The sequence below is a fragment of the Schistocerca nitens genome, chromosome 4 (assembly GCF_023898315.1).
Source record: "Schistocerca nitens isolate TAMUIC-IGC-003100 chromosome 4, iqSchNite1.1, whole genome shotgun sequence".
Classification (NCBI taxonomy): Eukaryota; Metazoa; Arthropoda; class Insecta; order Orthoptera; family Acrididae; genus Schistocerca; species Schistocerca nitens.
Genome location: NC_064617.1, coordinates 569,385,018 through 569,405,645, shown reverse-complemented (window position 1 = coordinate 569,405,645; position 20,628 = coordinate 569,385,018). Strand labels below are relative to the sequence as shown.

The 20,628-nt window shown below is 41.3% G+C and overlaps 1 protein-coding gene across 1 annotated transcript; it reads right to left on the bottom strand.

Annotated features, from left to right (window-relative positions):
* Positions 1-5,108: 5,108 nt before the first annotated feature.
* LOC126252436 (trypsin delta-like) lies at positions 5,109-5,513 on the bottom strand. Its single transcript, XM_049953329.1, has one exon. It carries the CDS (start codon positions 5,511-5,513, stop codon positions 5,109-5,111), a length of 405 nt encoding a protein of 134 aa, XP_049809286.1.
* Positions 5,514-20,628: the final 15,115 nt, after the last annotated feature.

The window sequence follows — 20,628 nt, the reverse complement described above, 5'->3', positions numbered from 1 at the left end:
AGGAAACAAAACAAAAATTCGGAGTAGGTATTAAAGTCCATGGAGAAGAAATAAAAACGTTGAGGTTTGCCGATGACATTGTAATTCTGTCAGAGACAGCAAAGGACTTGGAAGAGCAGTTGAACGAAATGGACAGTGTCTTGAAAGGAGGATATAAGACGAACATCATCAAAAGCAAAATGAGGATAATGGAATGTAGTCGAATTAAATCGGGTGATGCTGAGGGAATTAGATTAAGAAATGAGACACTTAAAGTAGTAAAGGAGTTTTGCTATTTGGGGAGCAAAATAACTGATGATGGTCGAAGTGGAGAGGATATAAAATGTAGACTGGCAATGGCAAGGAAAGCGTTTCTGAAGAAGAGAAATTTGTTAACATCGAGTATAGATTTAAGTGTCAGGAAGTCGTTTCGGAAAGTATTTGTATGGAGTGTACCCATGTATGGAAGTGAAACATGGACGATAAATAGTTTGGACAAGAAGAGAATCGAAGCTTTCGAAATGTGGTGCTACAGAAGAATGCTGAAGATTAGATGGGTAGATCACATAACTAATGAGGAGGTATTGAATAGAATTGGGGAAAAGAGGAGATTGTGGCACAACTTGACAAGAAGAAGGGACCGGTTGGTAGGACATGTTCAGTGAATTCGAAAGTAAAATTCTATGTACCGACTTGACAGAAAATCCTAGGAAGTTCTGGTCTTAGGTTAAATCAGTAAGTGGCTCGAAACAGCATATCCAGACACTCCGGGGTGATGATGGCATTGAAACAGAGGATGACACGCGTAAAGCTGAAATACTAAATACCTTTTTCCAAAGCTGTTTCACAGAGGAAGACCGCACTGCAATTCCTTCTCTAAATCCCCGCACAAACGAAAAAATGGCTGACATCGAAATAAGTGTCCAAGGAATAGAAAAGCAACTGGAATCACTCAACAGAGGAAAGTCCACTGAACCTGACGGGATACCAATTCGACTCTACACAGAGTACGCGAAAGAACTTGCCCCCCTTCCAACAGCCGTGTACCGCAAGTCTCTAGAGGAACGGAGGGTTTCATATGATTGGAAAAGAGCACAGGTAGTCCCAGTCTTCAAGAATGGTCGTCGAGCAGATGCGCAAAACTATAGACCTATATCTCTGACGTCGACCTGTTGTAGAATTTTAGAACATGTTTTTTGCTCAAGTATCATGTCGTTTTTGGAAACCCAGAATCTACTCTGTAGGAATCAACATGGATTCCGTAAACAGCGATCGTGTGGGACCCAACTCCCTTTATTTGTTCACGAGACCCAGAAAATATTAGATACCGGCTCCCAGGTAGATGCTAGTTCTCTTGACTTCCGGAAGGCGTTCGATACAGTTCCGCACTGTCGCCTGATAAACAAAGTGAGAGCCTACGGAATATCAGACCAGCTGTGTGGCTGGATTGAAGAGTTTTTAGCAAACAGAACACAGCATGTTGTTATCAATGGAGAGACGTCTACAGACGTTAAAGTAACCTCTGGCGTGCCACAGGGGAGTGTTATGGGACCATTGCTTTTCACAATATATATAAATGACCTAGCAGATAGTGTTGGAAGTTCCATTGCGGCTTTTCGCGGATGATGCTGTAGTATACAGAGAAGTTGCAGCGTTAGAAAATTGTAGCGAAATGCAGGAAGATCTGCAGCGGATAGGCACGTGGTGCAGGGAGTGGCAACTGTCCCTTAACATAGACAAATGTAATGTGTTGCGAATACATAGAAAGAAGGATCCTTTATTGTATGATTATATGATAGCGGAACAAACACTGGTAGCAGTTACTTCTGTAAAATATCTGGGAGTATGCGTGCGGAACGATTTGAAGTGGAATGATCATATAAAATTAATTGTTGGTAAGGCGGGTACCAGGTTGAGATTCATTGGGAGAGTACTTAGAAAATGTAGTCCATCAACAAAGGTGGTGGCTTACAAAACACTCGTTCGACCTATACTTGAGTATTGCTCATCAGTGTGGGATCCGTACCAGATCGGGTTGACGGAGGAGATAGAGAAGATCCAAAGAAGAGCGGCGCGTTTCGTCACAGGATTATTTGGTAACCGTGATAGCGTTATGGAGATGTTAAATAAACTCATGTTGCAGACTCTGCAAGAGAGGCGCTCTGCATCGCAGTGTAGCTTGCTCGCCAGGTTTCTAGAGGGTGCGTTTCTGGATGAGGTATCGAATATATTGCTTCCCCGTACTTTTACCTCCCGAGGAGATCACGAATGTAAAATTAGAGAGATTCGAGCGCGCACGGAGGCTTTCAGACAGTCGTTCTTCCCGCGAACCATACGCGACTGGAACAGAAAAAGGAGGTAATGACAGTGGCACGTAAAGTGCCCTCCGCCGCACACCGTTGGGTGGCTTGCGGAGTATAAATGTAGATGTAGATGTAGATCAAGAGATCACAAATTTAGCATTGGAGGGCAGCGTGGAGGGTAAAAATCGTAGAGGGAGACGAAGAGATGAATACAATAAGCAGATTCAGAAGGATGTAGGTTGCAGTAAGTACTGGGAGATGAAGAAGCTTGCACAGGATAGAGTAGCATGGAGAGCTGCATCAAACCAGTCTCAGGACTGAAGAGAACAACAACAACAACAACAGTGACCGGCTGCTGTTTCATCCTCTGCCTAAAGCGATATAAGACAGTAACACCCACGAAAAATGTGGCAATATTCCGTTTCTCGGCAGTCAATACAAACTTCCAAGCTTTCGGTTGACGCAAGTATACAGTTGTCCTAATGGGAGACATCAGACTATATTGCTGTTCTCCACTCTGACAAATTAATGTCAGTATTGCAGAGAAGTCTAGCAAATGGTAATCGGGTGAACTGTCTGCTTATCTGCGAACCTGTCCCACTTGATTCAAAATTTTAATTACATATCAAGACCAGAACCCAAACGCTCTTTAGCTTTAAAATTCATCGATGACATTCTTGAAGATTATTCCTAAAGTTTTACAATATTTTCAATGGCGTTTGCTTTGTGAAATGGTCTAGCGCATGCTAAACCGAACACATTGTCTTGTGTGTTACTACATTGTCTACAACAATGTAAATGTTGTGTCAGTAAGAAATGAATATTAGCGAAGTGATAGAAAGAAGCGAGAGTTTTTATTGATGTTCCTCAAACGATGGACTGTAGTCATTGTGTCCACAACCGCAGCCTGAAAATCCCCCGCGTTTGGCTGATTACGGAACAGCTATTAGAACCGACGCCATCGTAAAGGCGATTACGAAGGGGCAGCACACTCGACCTACCTCTAACTTCAGTTCACTGTAGTGCGAACAGCAGCTAATCACTCTGGTTCACCGTCGAAATTATTTCTGATGCTACGACAGCACTGCCTTGATTACTGAACATATGAAACAAATCTGTTCTGCCTGTTGGACAACATTATTTTCCAACGCCCTCATTGTTTGGGAAGCTGTTATAGAGAGAGAAAATTAAGCAAGAGAGTTTAAAAATTTCTTTTCCATATGTGTTCACAACAATACTCTTCTCCTAGAGACCAAGAAACAGTAAATCCAATACTTTCTAATAAGTATGACGTACTGTATTTACATTTTAGGAATACATTGAAGGCTACTTAAAATCTGTTTGTTTGTATGTATTTGACCGAAATGAACACCAAAGCAGGATTAGCTATATCACCTCAAAGAGAATATGTTCATGGGAGAACTGTTTCACTCAATCGAGATTAGATACCGGAAAATGAGGAAATGCTATATTATCTACATTGTTTATGATGTTATAGTACAGTGTATGCTTTCTGTCCAGCACGAAATTATGTTACTGCTGAAATACAACATTTCCTACTGCCCATACGATACCTATTTCTTTGCATAACCCCTTCATATAGTGCCTCATGAGCCCGAGTTTCGTAATTCAGTTTAGGCCTAAGGGTAGAAATGTACATTTGAAGTTTTACATAGCATCAAATTTTCACATGTAATTTACATTCAACGCTGATTCCAGAACGTCTATGGTAGAAGAGTTTTTATAACAGATGAACAGTTTCTATGTGTGGGACACTCTGTCATTTACAGATTTGCCTTGTGTCTGCCATCTGACCTGCAAGTGAGCAGACACGGTACTTTCATAAACTGTCATTAAACAATGAGTTGTCCTCCGACTTTTAACTTTTCCTAAATTGTGACTTCTTTCTTTTTATCGTTAACTCAAATCGCTTCCTAAAATGTCTTTCATTAAATATGTGCTTCAATCTGACTACTTCATCCACCAACGTCAGCCGCATTATTTGTTCTCTTTTAATTGGTCCATCTGAATTTTTTTTCGTATCATTATTTGCTTTTATCTCCTTCATGGAAGACAAATATATGGTGTATCCTCTGTTATATTCAATCTTGAGTTTGGATGAGTCAACAGATCGACAGATGGACGGAATTTGAAATGCATATAACAAAATACGCATTAAAAAACGCTTTGGCCTACGCAATAGACGAATGGGTTATAAATCTAGAAAAAGATAGTTTGGAAGTGTAGCGCAATAGGGTATCAACAGTTTATAGTGCCTTTTCTGTTTGCTTAATGCATTGCCATCAAGTATAAAATTACGTTAACAAACCTCAATCATAACCATCTGTTACTTATGGCCGAGAACGTCTGCTCATACGGATAGTTAATGTATTATCTTTGGATGAAGGATGATCTTAAAGAGCGGAAGGAGTTCAGGCAACGAAGAATTAAAGATTTCAGCGAAATCCAGGGCAGATCTATGACAGAACTGGGACATAAGAAAATCCGTCTGCTTGATAAACAACGATAATTTAACTAATAACAACCTGATATACCTGGACGTTTTAGATGATTGAAGTAAGGCTCACAATCAGGAAAGGTGGAGATAAGTTCTTATGGCAACATGTGGAATCCACGACCCTTAAGTAATGATGATAACTATAATGTCAACGTTTGTTGCCGACCTACGACTGTAGCTTGATCATCACTTAAAGATAGAAATTATGTTCAAGGAGAAGCAAAACAGCTGATCTCGAGCATAAAGTTCTAAGTTAAAGACAAACTCGGTGTATGCGGAAGCAAGTGATTTCTGAGCGCTTGTTGTACCTAAACGTTGCTGTCGAAGGAGAATGATCCGTCAATCTGGATGACGCCGACGTCGTAGTCAGTGGTTGCGGAGTCGTAATCCCCGTGGTAATATCCGTCGGCAGCATCGTACACAGTTCCGCCGCTTCCACGGGTGGAAGATCCGGCCCTGAGGGACACGAAGTTGACGTAGGCGCCCTCGATACAGTGGGCCGCCGTCAGCGCCCAGTTGGAGCTGATGATGGAGGCGCCGCAGCTGTGGGAGCCCAGCTTCTGCAGCGACAGCTGCCAGGGGTACTGCGAGATGTCTACGGCCTCGCCGCCCACGATGCGGCCATCGAGGCGCGGTCTGGGCAAGTGGGACCTCGTGGAGGGCGCAGCGCAGCAGAGCGCCACCAGCAGGCAGAGGACGACGGCTTTCTGCATGGTTCTGGCCGGCGGATGAACACAGTCGCCTGTGCGCGGCTTTTATAACGGTCTTATCGCTTACACAAGCGACTTTCCACGCTAATGACTTCTTGACAATCTGACACTCACGGCCTCTCAAGTACTCACAAAGAGGTCAGTGTATGAATGTTTGACGCAATGACTCTTGATTACTAAGACCACAACTGAGACCGTTTATATCATATCAATTCGTCATAACAGACTGCTCAACAGCTACACTGATACATCAGTGAGAGAGAGACTGGTGAATGACTTATGTACTAGGGTAAGGTGAAACATCCCTGGGCGAGGGTTAAGGGTAAAAATATTTATGTTCTCTGTGAGCGAAGAATAAAAGTTTTAAAAATTTCGCTGTACATTCAATAATGAAATCAATTTATTGAATGAACTTGTTACTTCCCTCAATATTTTTTCATTCATATTCAAATCGAGCTGAAATGCCGACGTAAACAGGAAGACTGTAGAGTCTTTAACCATAACCACCAAAGTAAAAGTATTAGTGAACAGGAGAGCGGCTATCTAGAGTACGGACTACAGATCACATGACAAAGGACAGACCCTTTAAGCAAGCGCAAAACTCATTACAGTTAATGGATTGGAATGAGGAACGCTGTCGAAAGGGAGAAAATAACTGTTTGACAACAAAATATAACAACTGTCTTAATGAAACATACTTTCGTCATCCAAAACATCCTTAGCCATAATTAGTGGCCAGGAGATATTTTACTATTCATTGCCAGAAAATCTCTAGATAGTGGTTCCAGGTCTTCAATTTATTCCCAATACAGACTACATTGTGTTGACACAGTTAACCTCATGTGATTCTGCAAGTGCAGGATGGATGCTTTATTTGGTTGTACTTAACTTTAAAATAATCTTGGAGGCTATCAGCTTTGCGAATTGGGTTTTATGTGCTGGACACGGAAACCTAAGGTTGAAAATGTACATTCCAGGCGATCACCTTATTGATTTATTACAAAAAAGGAAAACCACATAGATGATACACATTCTTCACATTGTCTGCAGATTTTACGATAGATCAAAAGACACACGTGTTATCAACCCTTTCAGAAATCACAAGTAAACATTTCGAAATAATTAAACAAAGTTATCATGGCAAAAGTTTTTCAAAGTGTTTTTAATTCTCTTGTTATCACCGCATTAATCGCTATTAACTTAACATTAAATGTTGCAATTTAATTCTACGTTTGTGGAGTGTGTAAGGTAAATCCAGTCACTAATGCAGAAAAAGAGGACTTTGCACAGCACACACCGTAAAAAGGTACGGCATCTGCAGTCTGCACAGCATTTTGACCTGTTCTTCTGGACATGGCAGTCAAGTCTGGCAATCGAGCTAAACAAAAATGTAACCACACTTCCAGTAACAAACAAAGTTGAGACTGGTTTCTGCGGTATAATGCGAAATACACTAAAGTTTCAAACTTTTAAATAAGTTGTAAAGTTAATGTACATTTAAGTATTAATTTAGGTATGTCTGTACAGATGTAGGAAGTTACTGAAGCATGTTGAAACATTTATAATTAGAAAAAGATATATCCTTAACAGCATTTTGGTGAGAGATTCTGCGCAACTGCGGAATCCAAAGTTTACAATCAGTCGTGACTTCATGGTGGTCAGCATAAAATGAAGAAGCGAGCTGTGCAAGAGCGACGTGGACTGTACATGTTACTGGACGCCAGAAAAGGTTCAATTGCGAACGCACATGAGAAAAAAATAAAAACTGAAGGTATCGTATATGAAACCTCAGGACTGAAGAGGATATGACAGAAGTACTTACCTTGACACTTCGCCACGAAGCCACTTCCGTTCTGTAACCAAAATCAATGATACGTTCACACCTCCATTCGTCTCCACGTAGTGTAGGCCAGTAACGGTAACTTCATAGTGACGCGATACCGATCCTTTGGAAGGAAGAATGGGATAATCACGCTCGTGCACCTTTCATATAAAACCATTAGGTATTCGCGCAAGATGATTTCGGAACATAATGATGTAGTCGGCGTTATCGAATTCGAATTAGAATATACATCGTTTGCAGTAAGAGTCTTAAATACGTAAAAGTACTGTAGCCTCAGCACTCCCAGTAAGGTAATGTAAATGACAGTACGTAATGCATTTAAATTCATGAAGACGAGTGGCAATTACTCTCTGACTTCCGTCAGATAATATTTGTATTAACTGAGGATGTCATCAGCGGTACGTGGAACAGTAGCACTGAAATCTGGTTTCGCAGTAGAGAGCGGATCAAGTTATGGTTGTGGAGGGGGACATAATCATTTACTGTTAGTGGCACAAAACACAGAAATCTTTATTTTCCTATGAACCAATTAATTACACACTGACTTAAAAATATCAAATGAAAACAATACGGCTGAATGCCTAGTTAAGAAACCTTGCAATATCTCATGGGCTGTAGGCCCAAACCCACACCAAAAACAAAAGCCGCTGAAGACCTGAACACAAGTTATAAAAAATTGCTATAAAGAATATACGCGGCTGAAGACATTATTTTAAACAAATATTTCACGTAAATACTCTGCTGAAGGCCACACACAAGACATTGAACAACTCAGGGCTTAGGTCCTGGATAACAAGAATTTCAGATAGAGCAAATTAAAAAAAAATAGTTTTAAAGAAATTAACTCTCAAAATTTTAATTTAAGACAACTGAAGGCCTTATTTAAAATTAAAATAAACTAAATTAATAGATGGGTGAAGGCGTTGCATAGTACATCAGACTAAAATGAAAATCACAATCTAAAATCAACAGAACGGAGGTGCTCAGAAGTGTTCCAAGGGTCACCCTGAGGAGGTAGCTCTAACGTAAGGTGGGGTGAGACAGGCAGCCAAGAGAAAGGTTAAAAAATCGGATGGCAACCCGACCCAGGGCCGTCTGAAGGACCGACCAACAACCTAATCTGTTCCCTTCCATCCGATCAACGGTACGACAACAGAAAATATGAGCTGAGGACAAAGATACGAGCAGCACTACGTCTTCCAAATTGGCGTCTAAGAACAGCCAAGGCACAATAACCGCACTTATAACTGGAGGGTCCTATGCCAGAGTGAACCAACTACAAATTTATACATTTTAGGCTAGCTATTGATAATGGTGCAGAAAATTATAAAGATTCATATGGCAAAACGAACCAGGACTCTTGAGGGACACTGAGCGATTTTTTTTATGTTGGCACTTCTGGAGTGTCTCAGATCTACATTTATCTCTGGTGCCAGAGTGAACTAAATCCAGTGACAAGATGGCAGACGAAGTTGCATACAGGAGTTAAGAAGAGTCAAATGACAGTAATGTTGACACTGAGTGTGGTTCAGCGATGAATATGTGCCATCCTCACGTCAATCAAGTAGTGAAGGTATGTTTTATACTTAAAACTGCATAAATTTGGCTAAGAATGGTGTACAACATTACTTCGTTGCATGCGAGTATTGAAGGCTACTGTCATATGCAAAAGTGAACTAACTACATGATGATGTGCTGTACTACCATCTAGGGAGTAAACTGTGAACTACGTAATGGAATACTCACACCTACCGATAGGGACATGTTCCTGATCGATTATTACAGTCGCTGAACATCGAGAATGCCGTCTGCGTTAGGAAAGTAGTTGGTACACTTTGTTAAATGAAATATACGAAAATGCATCGTTTTGACTGCACGTCTGTTGTCAACTTTTATTTAACTATTTTACTTGCTAAATTGTATTCGTAATGATGTAAGTGGAGAACATGTACGCCATAGTTTTACATTAAGAAACATTTTTATTTTTTGCAGAATCCAAAGAATCAATTAGGGTGAAGCGCAAGAAAAGGAATCCAGGTAACAGGAAAAAGAATGTTCGGAAGACTCCCAAAAACACCGGAAACGCATTTACATAATCGACGGGACAAACAGTAATGGGAAAAACGTTAAAGGAAAGCCGCTGTACATGTCGTCGCAAATGTTATGAAAAAGTCTCACTGCAGGATCGACAGTTATTTTTTGATATGTATTACAGTGATGGACGGTATGAAACACAAACAGCTTTGATTGGAGGGTCTGTAAAGTCCTTCATTGTGAAGGACAGAAGATCAAATGCTGAAGATCCCCTAAGAACATTGACTCGACATTACTTAATTCCTACCACATCAGGTGACGTGAAGGTTTGAAAAAATATGTTCCTAAACACACTCTGTGTTAACAGTGCAAAGATGCACAGAGCTCTTCTGAAAGTAAAGTCTGGTCAACTACAAGACAGAAGAGGAAAACATGAGGCGCATAATAAATTTCCTAAAGAAAGAATTCGTCGCATCAGAGATCAAATTAATTCATTTCAATGCTATAGGAGCTACTATTGTCGGAAGGATAGTCCCAATAGGAAGTATCTCTCCTGTCACCTTGATGTACAGGCTGTATAAGGAGAAACTGATAGCAGAAAATGCAGAGTCTGACATTGTGTCACAATCGTTGTATGAAAATGTTTTCAAAACTAAGTTCAACCTCTCATTTAAATTGCCACACAAAGACACATGCAAGAAATGTGATATCTTTCAAATTAAAACCAACTCTCTAAAAGCACTAGAGAACACTTCTGACAATGTGAAAGCTCTTGAAGATGTAAACATGGAAAGAGAGCTACATCATCGACAGGTTGACCTTGCAAGGGCAACACTACGAAAAGCCAAAGAGAAAGCAATAAATGGTGAATGCATAGTCCTTGCGTTTGATCTGCAAAAGACAATTTCGCTCCCAAAAGTTCCCACTGATGTTGTGTATTACAAACGTCAACTTTCTTGCTTGAATTTGGGTATCCATGATATGGGTACATCCAAAGGAACTATGCACCTTTGGCATGAGGGAATAGCAGGTCGAGGACCAGATGAGATAGGATCGTGTCTTACTAAACACCTAAATTCTAATCCTACGAAAGAAACTGTTGTGTTTTGGTCAGACTCATGTGGTGGCCAAAATAGAAATTTCAAACTGGTAACAATACTAATGCGTAGCGTTCAAGATCCTGCTCAGCATGTCAAAGAAATCATTCAAAAATTTTTAATCCCGGGCCACAGTTTGGTGATCCCTTGATGCTTCAGAGCATGTCCTACCAACCGATCCCTTCTTCTAGTCAAGTTGTGCCACAAAGTTATCTTCTCCCAAATCCTATTCAATACCTCCTTATTAGTTACGTGATCTACCCACCTTATCTTCAGCATTCTTCTGTAGCACCACATTTCGAAAGCTTCGATTCTCTTCTTGTCCAAACTATTTATCGTCCATGTTTCACTTCCATACATGGCTACACTCCATACAAATACTTTCAAAAACGACTTCCTGACACTTAAATCTATACTCGATGTTAACAAATTTCTCTTCTTCAGAAACGATTTCCTTGCCATTGCCAGTCTACATTTTATATTCTCTCTACTTCGATCATCATCAGTTATTTTACTCCCTAAATAGCAAAAGTCCTTTACTACTTTAAGTGTCTCATTTCCTAATCTAATCCCCTCAGCATCACCCGATTTAATTTGACTACATTCCATTATCCTCGTTTTGCTTTTGTTGATGTTCATCTTATATCCTCCTTTCAAGACACTGTCCATTCCGTTCAACTGCTCTTCCAAGTCCTTTGCTGTCTCTGACAGAATGACAATGTCATCGGCGAACCTCAAAGTTTTTACTTCTTCTCCATGAATTTTAATACCTACTCCGAATTTTTCTTTTGTTTCCTTTACTGCTTGCTCAATATACAGATTGAATAACATCGGGGAGAGGCTACAACCCTGTCTCACTCTCTTCCCAACCACTGCTCCCCTTTCGTGCCCCTCGACTCTTATAACTGTCATCTGGTTTCTGTACAAATTGTAAATAGCCTTTCGCTCCTTGTATTTTACCCCTGCCACCTTCAGAATTTGAAAGAGAGTATTCCAGTTAACGTTGTCAAAAGATTTCTCTAAGTCTACAAATGCTAGAAACGTAGGTTTGCCTTTTCTTAAACTTTCTTCTAAGATAAGTCGTAAGGTTAGTATTGCCTCACGTGTTCCAACATTTCTGCGGAATCCAAACTGATCTTCCCCGAGGTCCGCTTCTACAAGTTTTTCCATCCGTTTGTAAAGAAAGTGGGCGGTTTGCGGGTTTAAATCACCACGAGGTATGACCATGCGATGCATTTGACCTGCGATCGTCGCACAGTGGCGCTGGCTGCAGTCAAAAATGGTTCAAATGGCTCTGAGCACTATGGGACTCAACTTCAGAAGTCATCAGTCCCATAGAACGTAGAACTACTTAAACCTAACTAACCTAAGGACATCACACACATCCACGCCAGAGGCAGGATTCGAACCTGCGGCCGTGGCGGTCTCGCGGTTCCAGCCTGTGGCGCCTAGAACCGCAGGCCACTCCTGCCGTCTGGCAGCAGTCCACATACGCAGAGGTGTGTTTGGTGGATGTCAGTGTACGGTGGAGCGAGTAGGTGTGCTGACGTTTTCAGACGTGCTGATGGTGATTGTGTGTTGAAAATGGCTCAAAGCACACATATTCATGACGTTATGAGGGATAGATTACTAGGGTGATTGAAGGCTGTTCAAACACAGCAGGTCGCAGGATGGGCCCTTCGTGTGCCACAAAGTGTGATCTCAAAATTATGGCAATGATTCCAGCAGACAGGAAACGTGTCCAGGCACTACAGAAGGGACGTCCACAGTGTACAACACTACAAGAAGACCGTAATCTCACCATAAGTGCCCGCAGGCGCCCACGGAGTGCTGCAGTTAGCCCCGCTCTAGATCTTACTGCAGCCGCGGGAAGAGTTGTCTCCAGACACATAGTCTACAGACGACTGAACAGACATGGTTTATTCGCCTGAAGACCTGCAAGGTGCATTCCACTGACCCCTGGTCGCAGGATAGCCCGTAAAGTCTGGTGTCAAGAACACAGTACATGTTCATTGGAACAGTGATTACAGGTTGTGTTCATGCATGTGTCCAGGTATAGTCTGAACAGTGATTCTCGCCGGTTTTTCATCTGGCGTGAACCAGGAACTGGATACCAACCCCCTTAAGGTCCTTGATAGGAACCCGTAAGGAGGTCGTGATTTGATGGTATGGGGTGGGTTAGGATTGGTACGCGTACACCCCTGCATGTCTTTGACAGAGGAGCTGAAACAGGTCAGGTGTATCGGGACGTAATTTTGCACCAGTATGTCAGCCTTTTCAGGGGCACAGTGGCGCAACCTTCCAAGGATGATGGATGGCCGGCATCGGAGGCCGAGCGGTTCTAGGCGCTTCGTCCGAAACCGCGCGACACCTACGATCGCAGGTTCGAATCCTGCCTACGGCATGGACGTATGTGGTGCCCTTAGGTTAGTTAGGTTTACGTAGTTCTAAGTTCTAGGCGACTAATGACCTCAGATGTTAAGTCCCATAGTGCTCCACCCCCCCCCCCCCCCCATGAACCATGGACCTTGGCGTTGGTGGAGAGGCTTGCGTGTCTCAGCGATACAGATGGCCGTACCGTAGGTGCAACCACAATGGTGGAGTGTCTGTTGAGAAGCCCGACAAACGTGTGATTCCTGAAGAGGGGCAGCAGCCTTTTCAGTAGTTGCAGGGGCAACAGTCTGGATGATTGACTGAGCTGGCCTTGCAACACTAACCAAAACGGCCTGGCTGTGCTGGTACTGCGAACGGCTGAATGCAAGGGGAAACTACAGCCGTAATTTTTCCCGAGGGCATGCAGCTCCACTGTATGATTAAATGATGATGGCGTCCTCTTGGGTAAATTATTCTGGAGGTAAAATAGTCCCCCATTCGGAACTCCGGGCATGGACTAATCAGGAGGATGTCGTTATCAGGAGAAAGAAAACTGGCGTTCTACAGATCAGAGCGTGGAATGTCAGATCCCTCAATCGGGCAGGTAGGTTAGAAAATTTAAAATGGGAAATAGATAGGTTAAAGTTAGATATAGTGGGAATTAGTGAAGTGTGGTGGCAGGAGGAACAAGACTTTTGGTCAGATGAATAGAGGGTTATAAATACAAAATCAAATAGGGTAATGCAGGAGTAGGTTTAATAAAAAAAGTTCAAATGGCTCTGAGCACTATGGGACTCAACATCTTAGGTCATAAGTCCCCTAGAACTTAGAACTACTTAAACCTAACTAACCTAAGGACATCACACACACCCATGCCCGAGGCAGGATTCGAACCTGCGACCGTAGCAGCCCCGCGGTTCCGGACTGCAGCGCCAGAACCGCACGGCCACCGCGGCCGGCTTAGGTTTAATAATGAATAAAAAAATAGGAGTGCGGGTAAGCTATTACAAACAGCATAGTGAACGCATTATTGTGGCCAAGATAGACACGAAGCCCATGCCTACTACAGTAGTACAGGTTTATATGCCAACTAGCTCTGCAGAGGATGAAGAAATTGATTAAATGTATGATGAGATAAAAGAAATTATTCAGGTAGTGAAGGGAGACGAAAATCTAATAGTCATGTGTGACTGGAATTCGAGAATAGGAAAAGGGAGAGAAGGAAACATAGTAGATGAATAAGGATTGGGGGTAAGAAATGAAAGAGGAAGCCGTCTGGTAGAATTTTGCACAGAGCGTAAGTTAATCACAGCTAACACTTGGTTCACGAGTCATAAAAGAAGGTTGTATACATGGAAGAATCCTGGAGATACTGACAGGTACCAGATAGATTATATAATGGTAAGACAGAGATTTAGGAACCAGGTTTTAAGTTGTAAGACATTTCCAGTGGCAGATGTGGTCTCCGACCACAATCTATTGGTTCTCAAGTGTAGATTAAAACTGAAGAAACTGCAGAAATGTGGGAGTTTAAGGAGATGGGACCTGGTTAAACTGAAAGAACCAGAGGTTGTACAGAGTTTCAGGGAGAGCATAAGGGAACAATTAACAGCAATGGGAGAAAAAATACAGTAGAAGAAGAATGGAATGGAAGCGGATGTAGATGAAGATGAAATGGGAGATACGATACTGCGTGAAGAGTTTGACAGAGCACTGAAAGGCCTGTGTCGAAACATGGCCCCGGGAAGATAAGTTTGGATTCTGTAGAAATATTGGAACACGTGAGGCAATACTGACCCTACGACCTATTTTAGAAGAAAGATTAAGGAAAGGCAAACCTACGTTTCTAACATTTGTAGAGTTAGAGAAAGCTTTTGACAATGTTGACTGAAATACTCCCTTTCAAATTCTAAAGGTGGCAGGGGTAAAATACAGGGAGCGAAAGGATATTTACAATTTGTACAGAAATAAGATGGCAGTTATAAGAGTCGAGGGATATGAGAGGGAAGCAGTGGTTGGGAAGGGAGAGAGACAGGATTGTAGCCTCTCCTCGATATTAAACAATCTGTATATTGAGCAAGGAGTAAAGGGAACAAAAGAAAAATTCGGAGTAGGTATTAAATCCATGGAGAAGAAATAAAAAGATTGAGGTTCGCCGATGACATTGCAATTCTGTCAGAGACAGCATAGGTTCTGGAAGAGTATTTGAACGGAATTGACAGTATCTTGGAGGGGTGATATAAGATGGACATCAACAAAAGCTAAATGAGGATAATGGAATGGAATCGCATTAAATCCGATGATACTGAGGGAATTAGATTAGGAAATGAGACACTTAAGGTAGTAAAGTGGTTTTGTTATTTGGGGAGCAATATAACTGATGATGGCCGAAGTACAGAAGATACAAAATGTAGACTGGTAATGGAAAGGAAAGAGTTTCTGAAGGAGAGAAATTTGTCAACATCGACTATAGATTTAAGTGTCAGGAAGTCGTTTCTGAAAGTATTGGTATATAGTGTAGCCATGTATGGAAGTGAAACATGGTCAATGAACAGTTTGGATAAGAAGAGAATAGAAGCTTTCGATATGTAGTGCTACAGAAGAATTCTGAAGATTATATGGGTTGATCACATAACTAATGAGGAGATATCGAATAGAATTGGGGAGAAGAGGTGTTTGTGGGAGGGTAAAAATCGTCGAGGGAGACCAAGATATGAATACACTGAGCAGATTCAGAAGGATATAGGTTGCTGTAAGTACTGGGAGATGAAGAAGCATGCACAGGATAGAATAGCATGGAGATCTGCATCAAACCAGTCCCAGGACTGAAGATCACAATAACAGCAACATAGTGCTCAGAGCCATTTGAACCATATTTTGATGATGGAGCACTCGGTCGACGTATCACTGCACATCTTCAAACCCCTACGACACTTCAGGGGTTCCGACAGGCACTGGTGCAAGAATGGGAGGCTATATCCCAGCAACTGCTCGACCACCTGAGCCAGAGTATGCCACCCCGTTGTGTGGCCGGTGTACGTGTGCATGGTTATTATATCCCATATTGATGTCGGGGTACATGCGCAGGAAACAGTGGCGTTTTGTAGCACATGTGTTTCGGGACTGTTTTCTCAGCTTCTCACCAATACCGTGGACTTACAGATGCATGTCGCGTTTGTTCGCTATGTGCCTATGCTATAAGCACCAGTTCTGTGTAGTGTCACGTTGCGTGGCACCACATTCTGCAATTATCCTTAATTTATGAGTATGAGTGTATTTCATGAGATGTTATCTTTTCATATAATGGACTTATTCAGTGAAATATGAAAATGATGCCTAAAGATCCTGAATTTATGGATCCCATGGGCAGTCTGTTACTTTGCAAGTAATAGTCTGGAAACAGTTTTGCAGAGTTACGAATCTTCTTATTTCCTTTACTGCTTCTACAGTCAGGCTGCTGTGAGATGTCAGATCTTGTAGTATGACTTCTGTTGTTTCTGTGATAGGGTTGTTCTGTATGTCCGGATGTGTTCTATTAGGTCTCCTGTGTTTGTCGCTGTTCTGTTGCTTTCCATTTTACAGCGCGTTGTGATTAACATTTGGTGGTGTCTGGCCATTTGGTTCGTTAGGGCTTTCCTGAAATTAATAACAGCTTTCAGTGTTGTATCGTGTTTATGTATCCATGGTTGTCTGCAGAGTGTTGGTTCTTGTGGGTCCTACTGTATTACATACTATTTCTGTTTATCATTAAGTGCCTGTTCAATGTTCTTCAGTGTTTGCCTGAGGTTTTCCTGTAATCGTGTACTTGGTTACGATTTCAGATTTTGTATGGTATTTGCACTAACGTATCACTTGGTGTTTTTAATGAATTGTTCTTTATCAATAAGCACTGTTACATTTCCTTTGTCTGCTCTCGTTATTATAATATTATTGGTTATTAAGTTTTGTTCCAAAGTTTTCATTGTCGCAGCAACTGTATGGTTGTTATGTATCTTCTGCGTTCCTTTTCTTATGCTCTCTGTTTCTTTTTTACTAATTCTCTTGTGATACCTGTGTTTATTTCATAATTATTTTGCTGTTCGTCACGTATAAGGATGTGTTAAATTTATAGTATGAGATTTTCTACTTATAGGTTGTTTTACCTGCTGTTGGTGCAGTTTTTCAACCCTTTTACCAGGAACATATTTTTCCTTGATGTTATGTCTCTCTCAGGCTTACTAAACGTACGTACAAAGAACACATCAGGTGTTGGAAATATGAACAAACCGTTCCACATCTGTAGAGCACATAAAACATCACAACCGCCATCCTACAAACACAGAACAAGACATGAAAGTAATCTGAATAAACAACCATGACAAATATCTTATACAAATACATGAGAAGTATTACGTAGAAGAAGGACATAAAACAGGTGTAGAACAACATCCAAGCACACTGTATTTTTAACTTTAAATTATTAACACGTCGTAGAAAAGCAAACCACCAGAACCGTTTATAACCTAGCTGTATATCATCCCAAATGTAAAGCAAATAGTATAAACATAATTATGTACGTATTCCAGGCCCATGAAAAGGCCTTATAAATAATAAATGCGATACACATGTGGCACAAAGATTGTTTCATGTACAGGTAATTAGATGGTCCGAAAGTAAAAATTGTAAACATATCGTAATATTAATCGCAATTGAGGACGACAGGACTGCAAAATTTGAGGAAGTAATGTGTCTGAGAATGAGAAGCATATCCTTGATGAAGTCGTAAGCTTTCATGTTTAATGGTAAGGAAAAATACTATGTAATTAGTACCGATGATGAAATAGATAAGAATAATCATCAATGATGAAATTCATTATATAAAGTGAGAAATAATAATCAGAGGATAATAAGATAAAAGGAAAGGCAGAAGGTGACGATAAGATGTGTGGAATAGTATGGAATGAAAGAGGCAGAAGCTATTAGTGACCTTGACATTATTTAGTCAAGAGGAGTTGTTGGAAGTCAGTAAAGAAAAAGTTAATAAAATGTCATTATATTCCGGGGGATCAACATACAATGCTGAAATTTATAATTACTGTAATGCTGGGCATCACAAAAAATTGAAGCAGGACAGTTAAAATGATATATGGAGACGATACAGGGCAATAATACATTCAATAGCATAACAACTACTGCACTCAAATAACGAAGGATTTGTCTAAATCTGGCCATAGACAGAGCTATTTGCCCAATTAAACTTTATGTACACACAAAAGGAGAAGGACTGCACCATGTCATATGTGAAACCATTTATAGAGTAAAACTGACCATGATTTGCTGAACAGCTGATGAATGTTTTTCCTTTCTCTTTATTGTACGCAGCTACATCATTGCATCTAACTGCCTATTTTTTTCATTATGGAACATGCATTGCTGTAGCTTTACTGTTGTATTTTGTTACATGTCTTGCACCACAAACGAGAAGTAATTACGTTGAGTGATCACCTAACAGAAACCGAAATAAAAAGTAATATAGGTAGTGATACCAAAAATTTTGGTTATCTCATGCAAACAACATAAATGACACATAGAAACTTATCACGCGTAAGCGGACATTTTTAGAAATAAAAATTTTCTCGTAGGCATATTAGATATGCTCGCCTGATATGTTCATTTTGTGGTAGGACAGTTTTCGTTCGCGTAGCGGTATTAAGTGACTACAATAGGAACAAATCAAGTTAGTTTAATCCTAGTATAAATAATTTGTAATCCCTGCAAACGTGAATACTAGTACCAACCTAAACCAGTGAATGATACTCTCTACATTTGAGGATCACTACCTTAAAAATTAACCGACAGGTTTATTTAACGACGGTAGGCGATTTAATCGGGGATCTAGCATTTCGCCGTGCAGACTCTATGTTATGTTGAAACTGCCTTTTGTAGACTTAGAGAAGGCTTTTTGCAATGGAATACTCTCAAATTCCGAAGGTGTCAGGGGTAAAATACAGGGAACCGAAGGCTATTTAGAGTTTGTATAGAAACCATATGCCACTTATAAGAGTCGACTGGCATGAAAGGGTGCAGGGATTGGGAAGGGAGTGAGACAGAGTTGTAGCCTATCCTCGATGTTATGCAATCTGTATATTTAGCAAACAGCAAAGGAAACAAAAGAAAAATTTGGAGTATGAATTAAAATTCATGGAGAAGAAATAAAAACCTTGACGTTTGCCGATGATATTGTAATTGTGTTATACACAGCAAAGGTTCTGGAATAGTAGTTGAACGGAATGGACAGTACCTTGGAAGGATGATATAAGATGGACATCAACAAAAGCTAAATGAGGATAATGGAATGGAATCGCATTAAATCCGATGATGCCGAGGGAATTAGATTAGGAAATGAGCCATTTAAGGTAGTAGACGAGTTCTGATATTTTGGGGCAAAATAACTGATGATGGTCGAAGTAGAGCAGATATAAAATGTAGACTGGCAATGGCAAGAAAAGCGTTTCTGAAGAAGGGAAATTTGTTAACATCGAGTATAGACTTAAGTGTCACGAAGTCTTTTCTGAAAATATTTGTATGGAGTGTAGCCATGAATGGAAGTGAAACATGGACGATAACTACAAGTAGTTTAGGTTTAGACAAGAAGTGAATAGAAGCTTTCGAAATGTGGTGCTTCAGAACAATGCTGAAGATTTGAAGGGTACATCATGTAACTAATAAGAAGGCACTGAATATAATTGGGGAGAAGAGGGAGTCGTGGCACAGCTTGACTAGAAGAAGGAATCGGTTGGTAGGACATGTTCTGTGGCAACAAGGGATCACCAGTTTAGTACTGGAGGGCAGCGTGGAGGGTAAAATCATAGAGGGAGACCGAGAGATGAATACACTAAGCAGATTCAGAAGGATGTAAGTTGCAGTAGTTACATGCACATGAAGAAGATTGCGCAGGATAGAACAGCATGGAGGGCTGCATCAAACCAGTCTCTGAAATGAAGACCACAACAACAATGGCAGTCAACAGCCCTGAATAATAATGATCATTTTCATGTATCTTGCGTTCAATTCACGTTTAACGGGTCGGTATTTAGTGACAGCAGATATTGAGCGTCGTGACAGAGGGGAGCAAAGCTCCATATTTTGTCAGCGATGGACGGAAGCAAGCGACACTTTGTGGCCGGTGGAGTGGGCTCTTTCCCTGGCTCAGTGGGTGGGGTGTGAGCGAAACATTGGTGATTCCACTAACAGGCACTTATTGAGACATAAGACCGCGTAGACAGAGTAGTACAACGTGTTTTAACTCAATTCCTGGTGGCTGCGGTGCGACGGAGTCGTAACTTGTTGATTCATGTGATCGCTCGTATTGCAGCGTATTCTTCCATTGGGTACCGTACCCGTGACTCACTACGGCGGCTGTAGTGCAGCCTTCTCCTTGTGAATTCGCTCGTTGCGTTATTAACAACGGGCTATGCCGTGGCGCGGAGTTCTCTGTCGCGGAATCGAGCCAGCGACCCTCAGGTTCGGCGTCTTCTGGCGCAGTTCAATTTCTAGATTCACAGGTGATCCATTTGGTGAGATCGCAGTCTCTTTGTCCTCACCAGCCATCTGTGTAAGTACCACACGAACTTCCTTTTCGTAACATCTGGTCTGGAACCTTCTGTGTCGACCTATTGGCGTGCTACCGACATCTTGTTCTGTCGCGAAGTTTCTAGTGCAACATTTGGCTCTTCGGTAGTTCCCAGAGCATTGACCGTTGATGTACGAACTGCGCTGGTCGTTGTTCTCC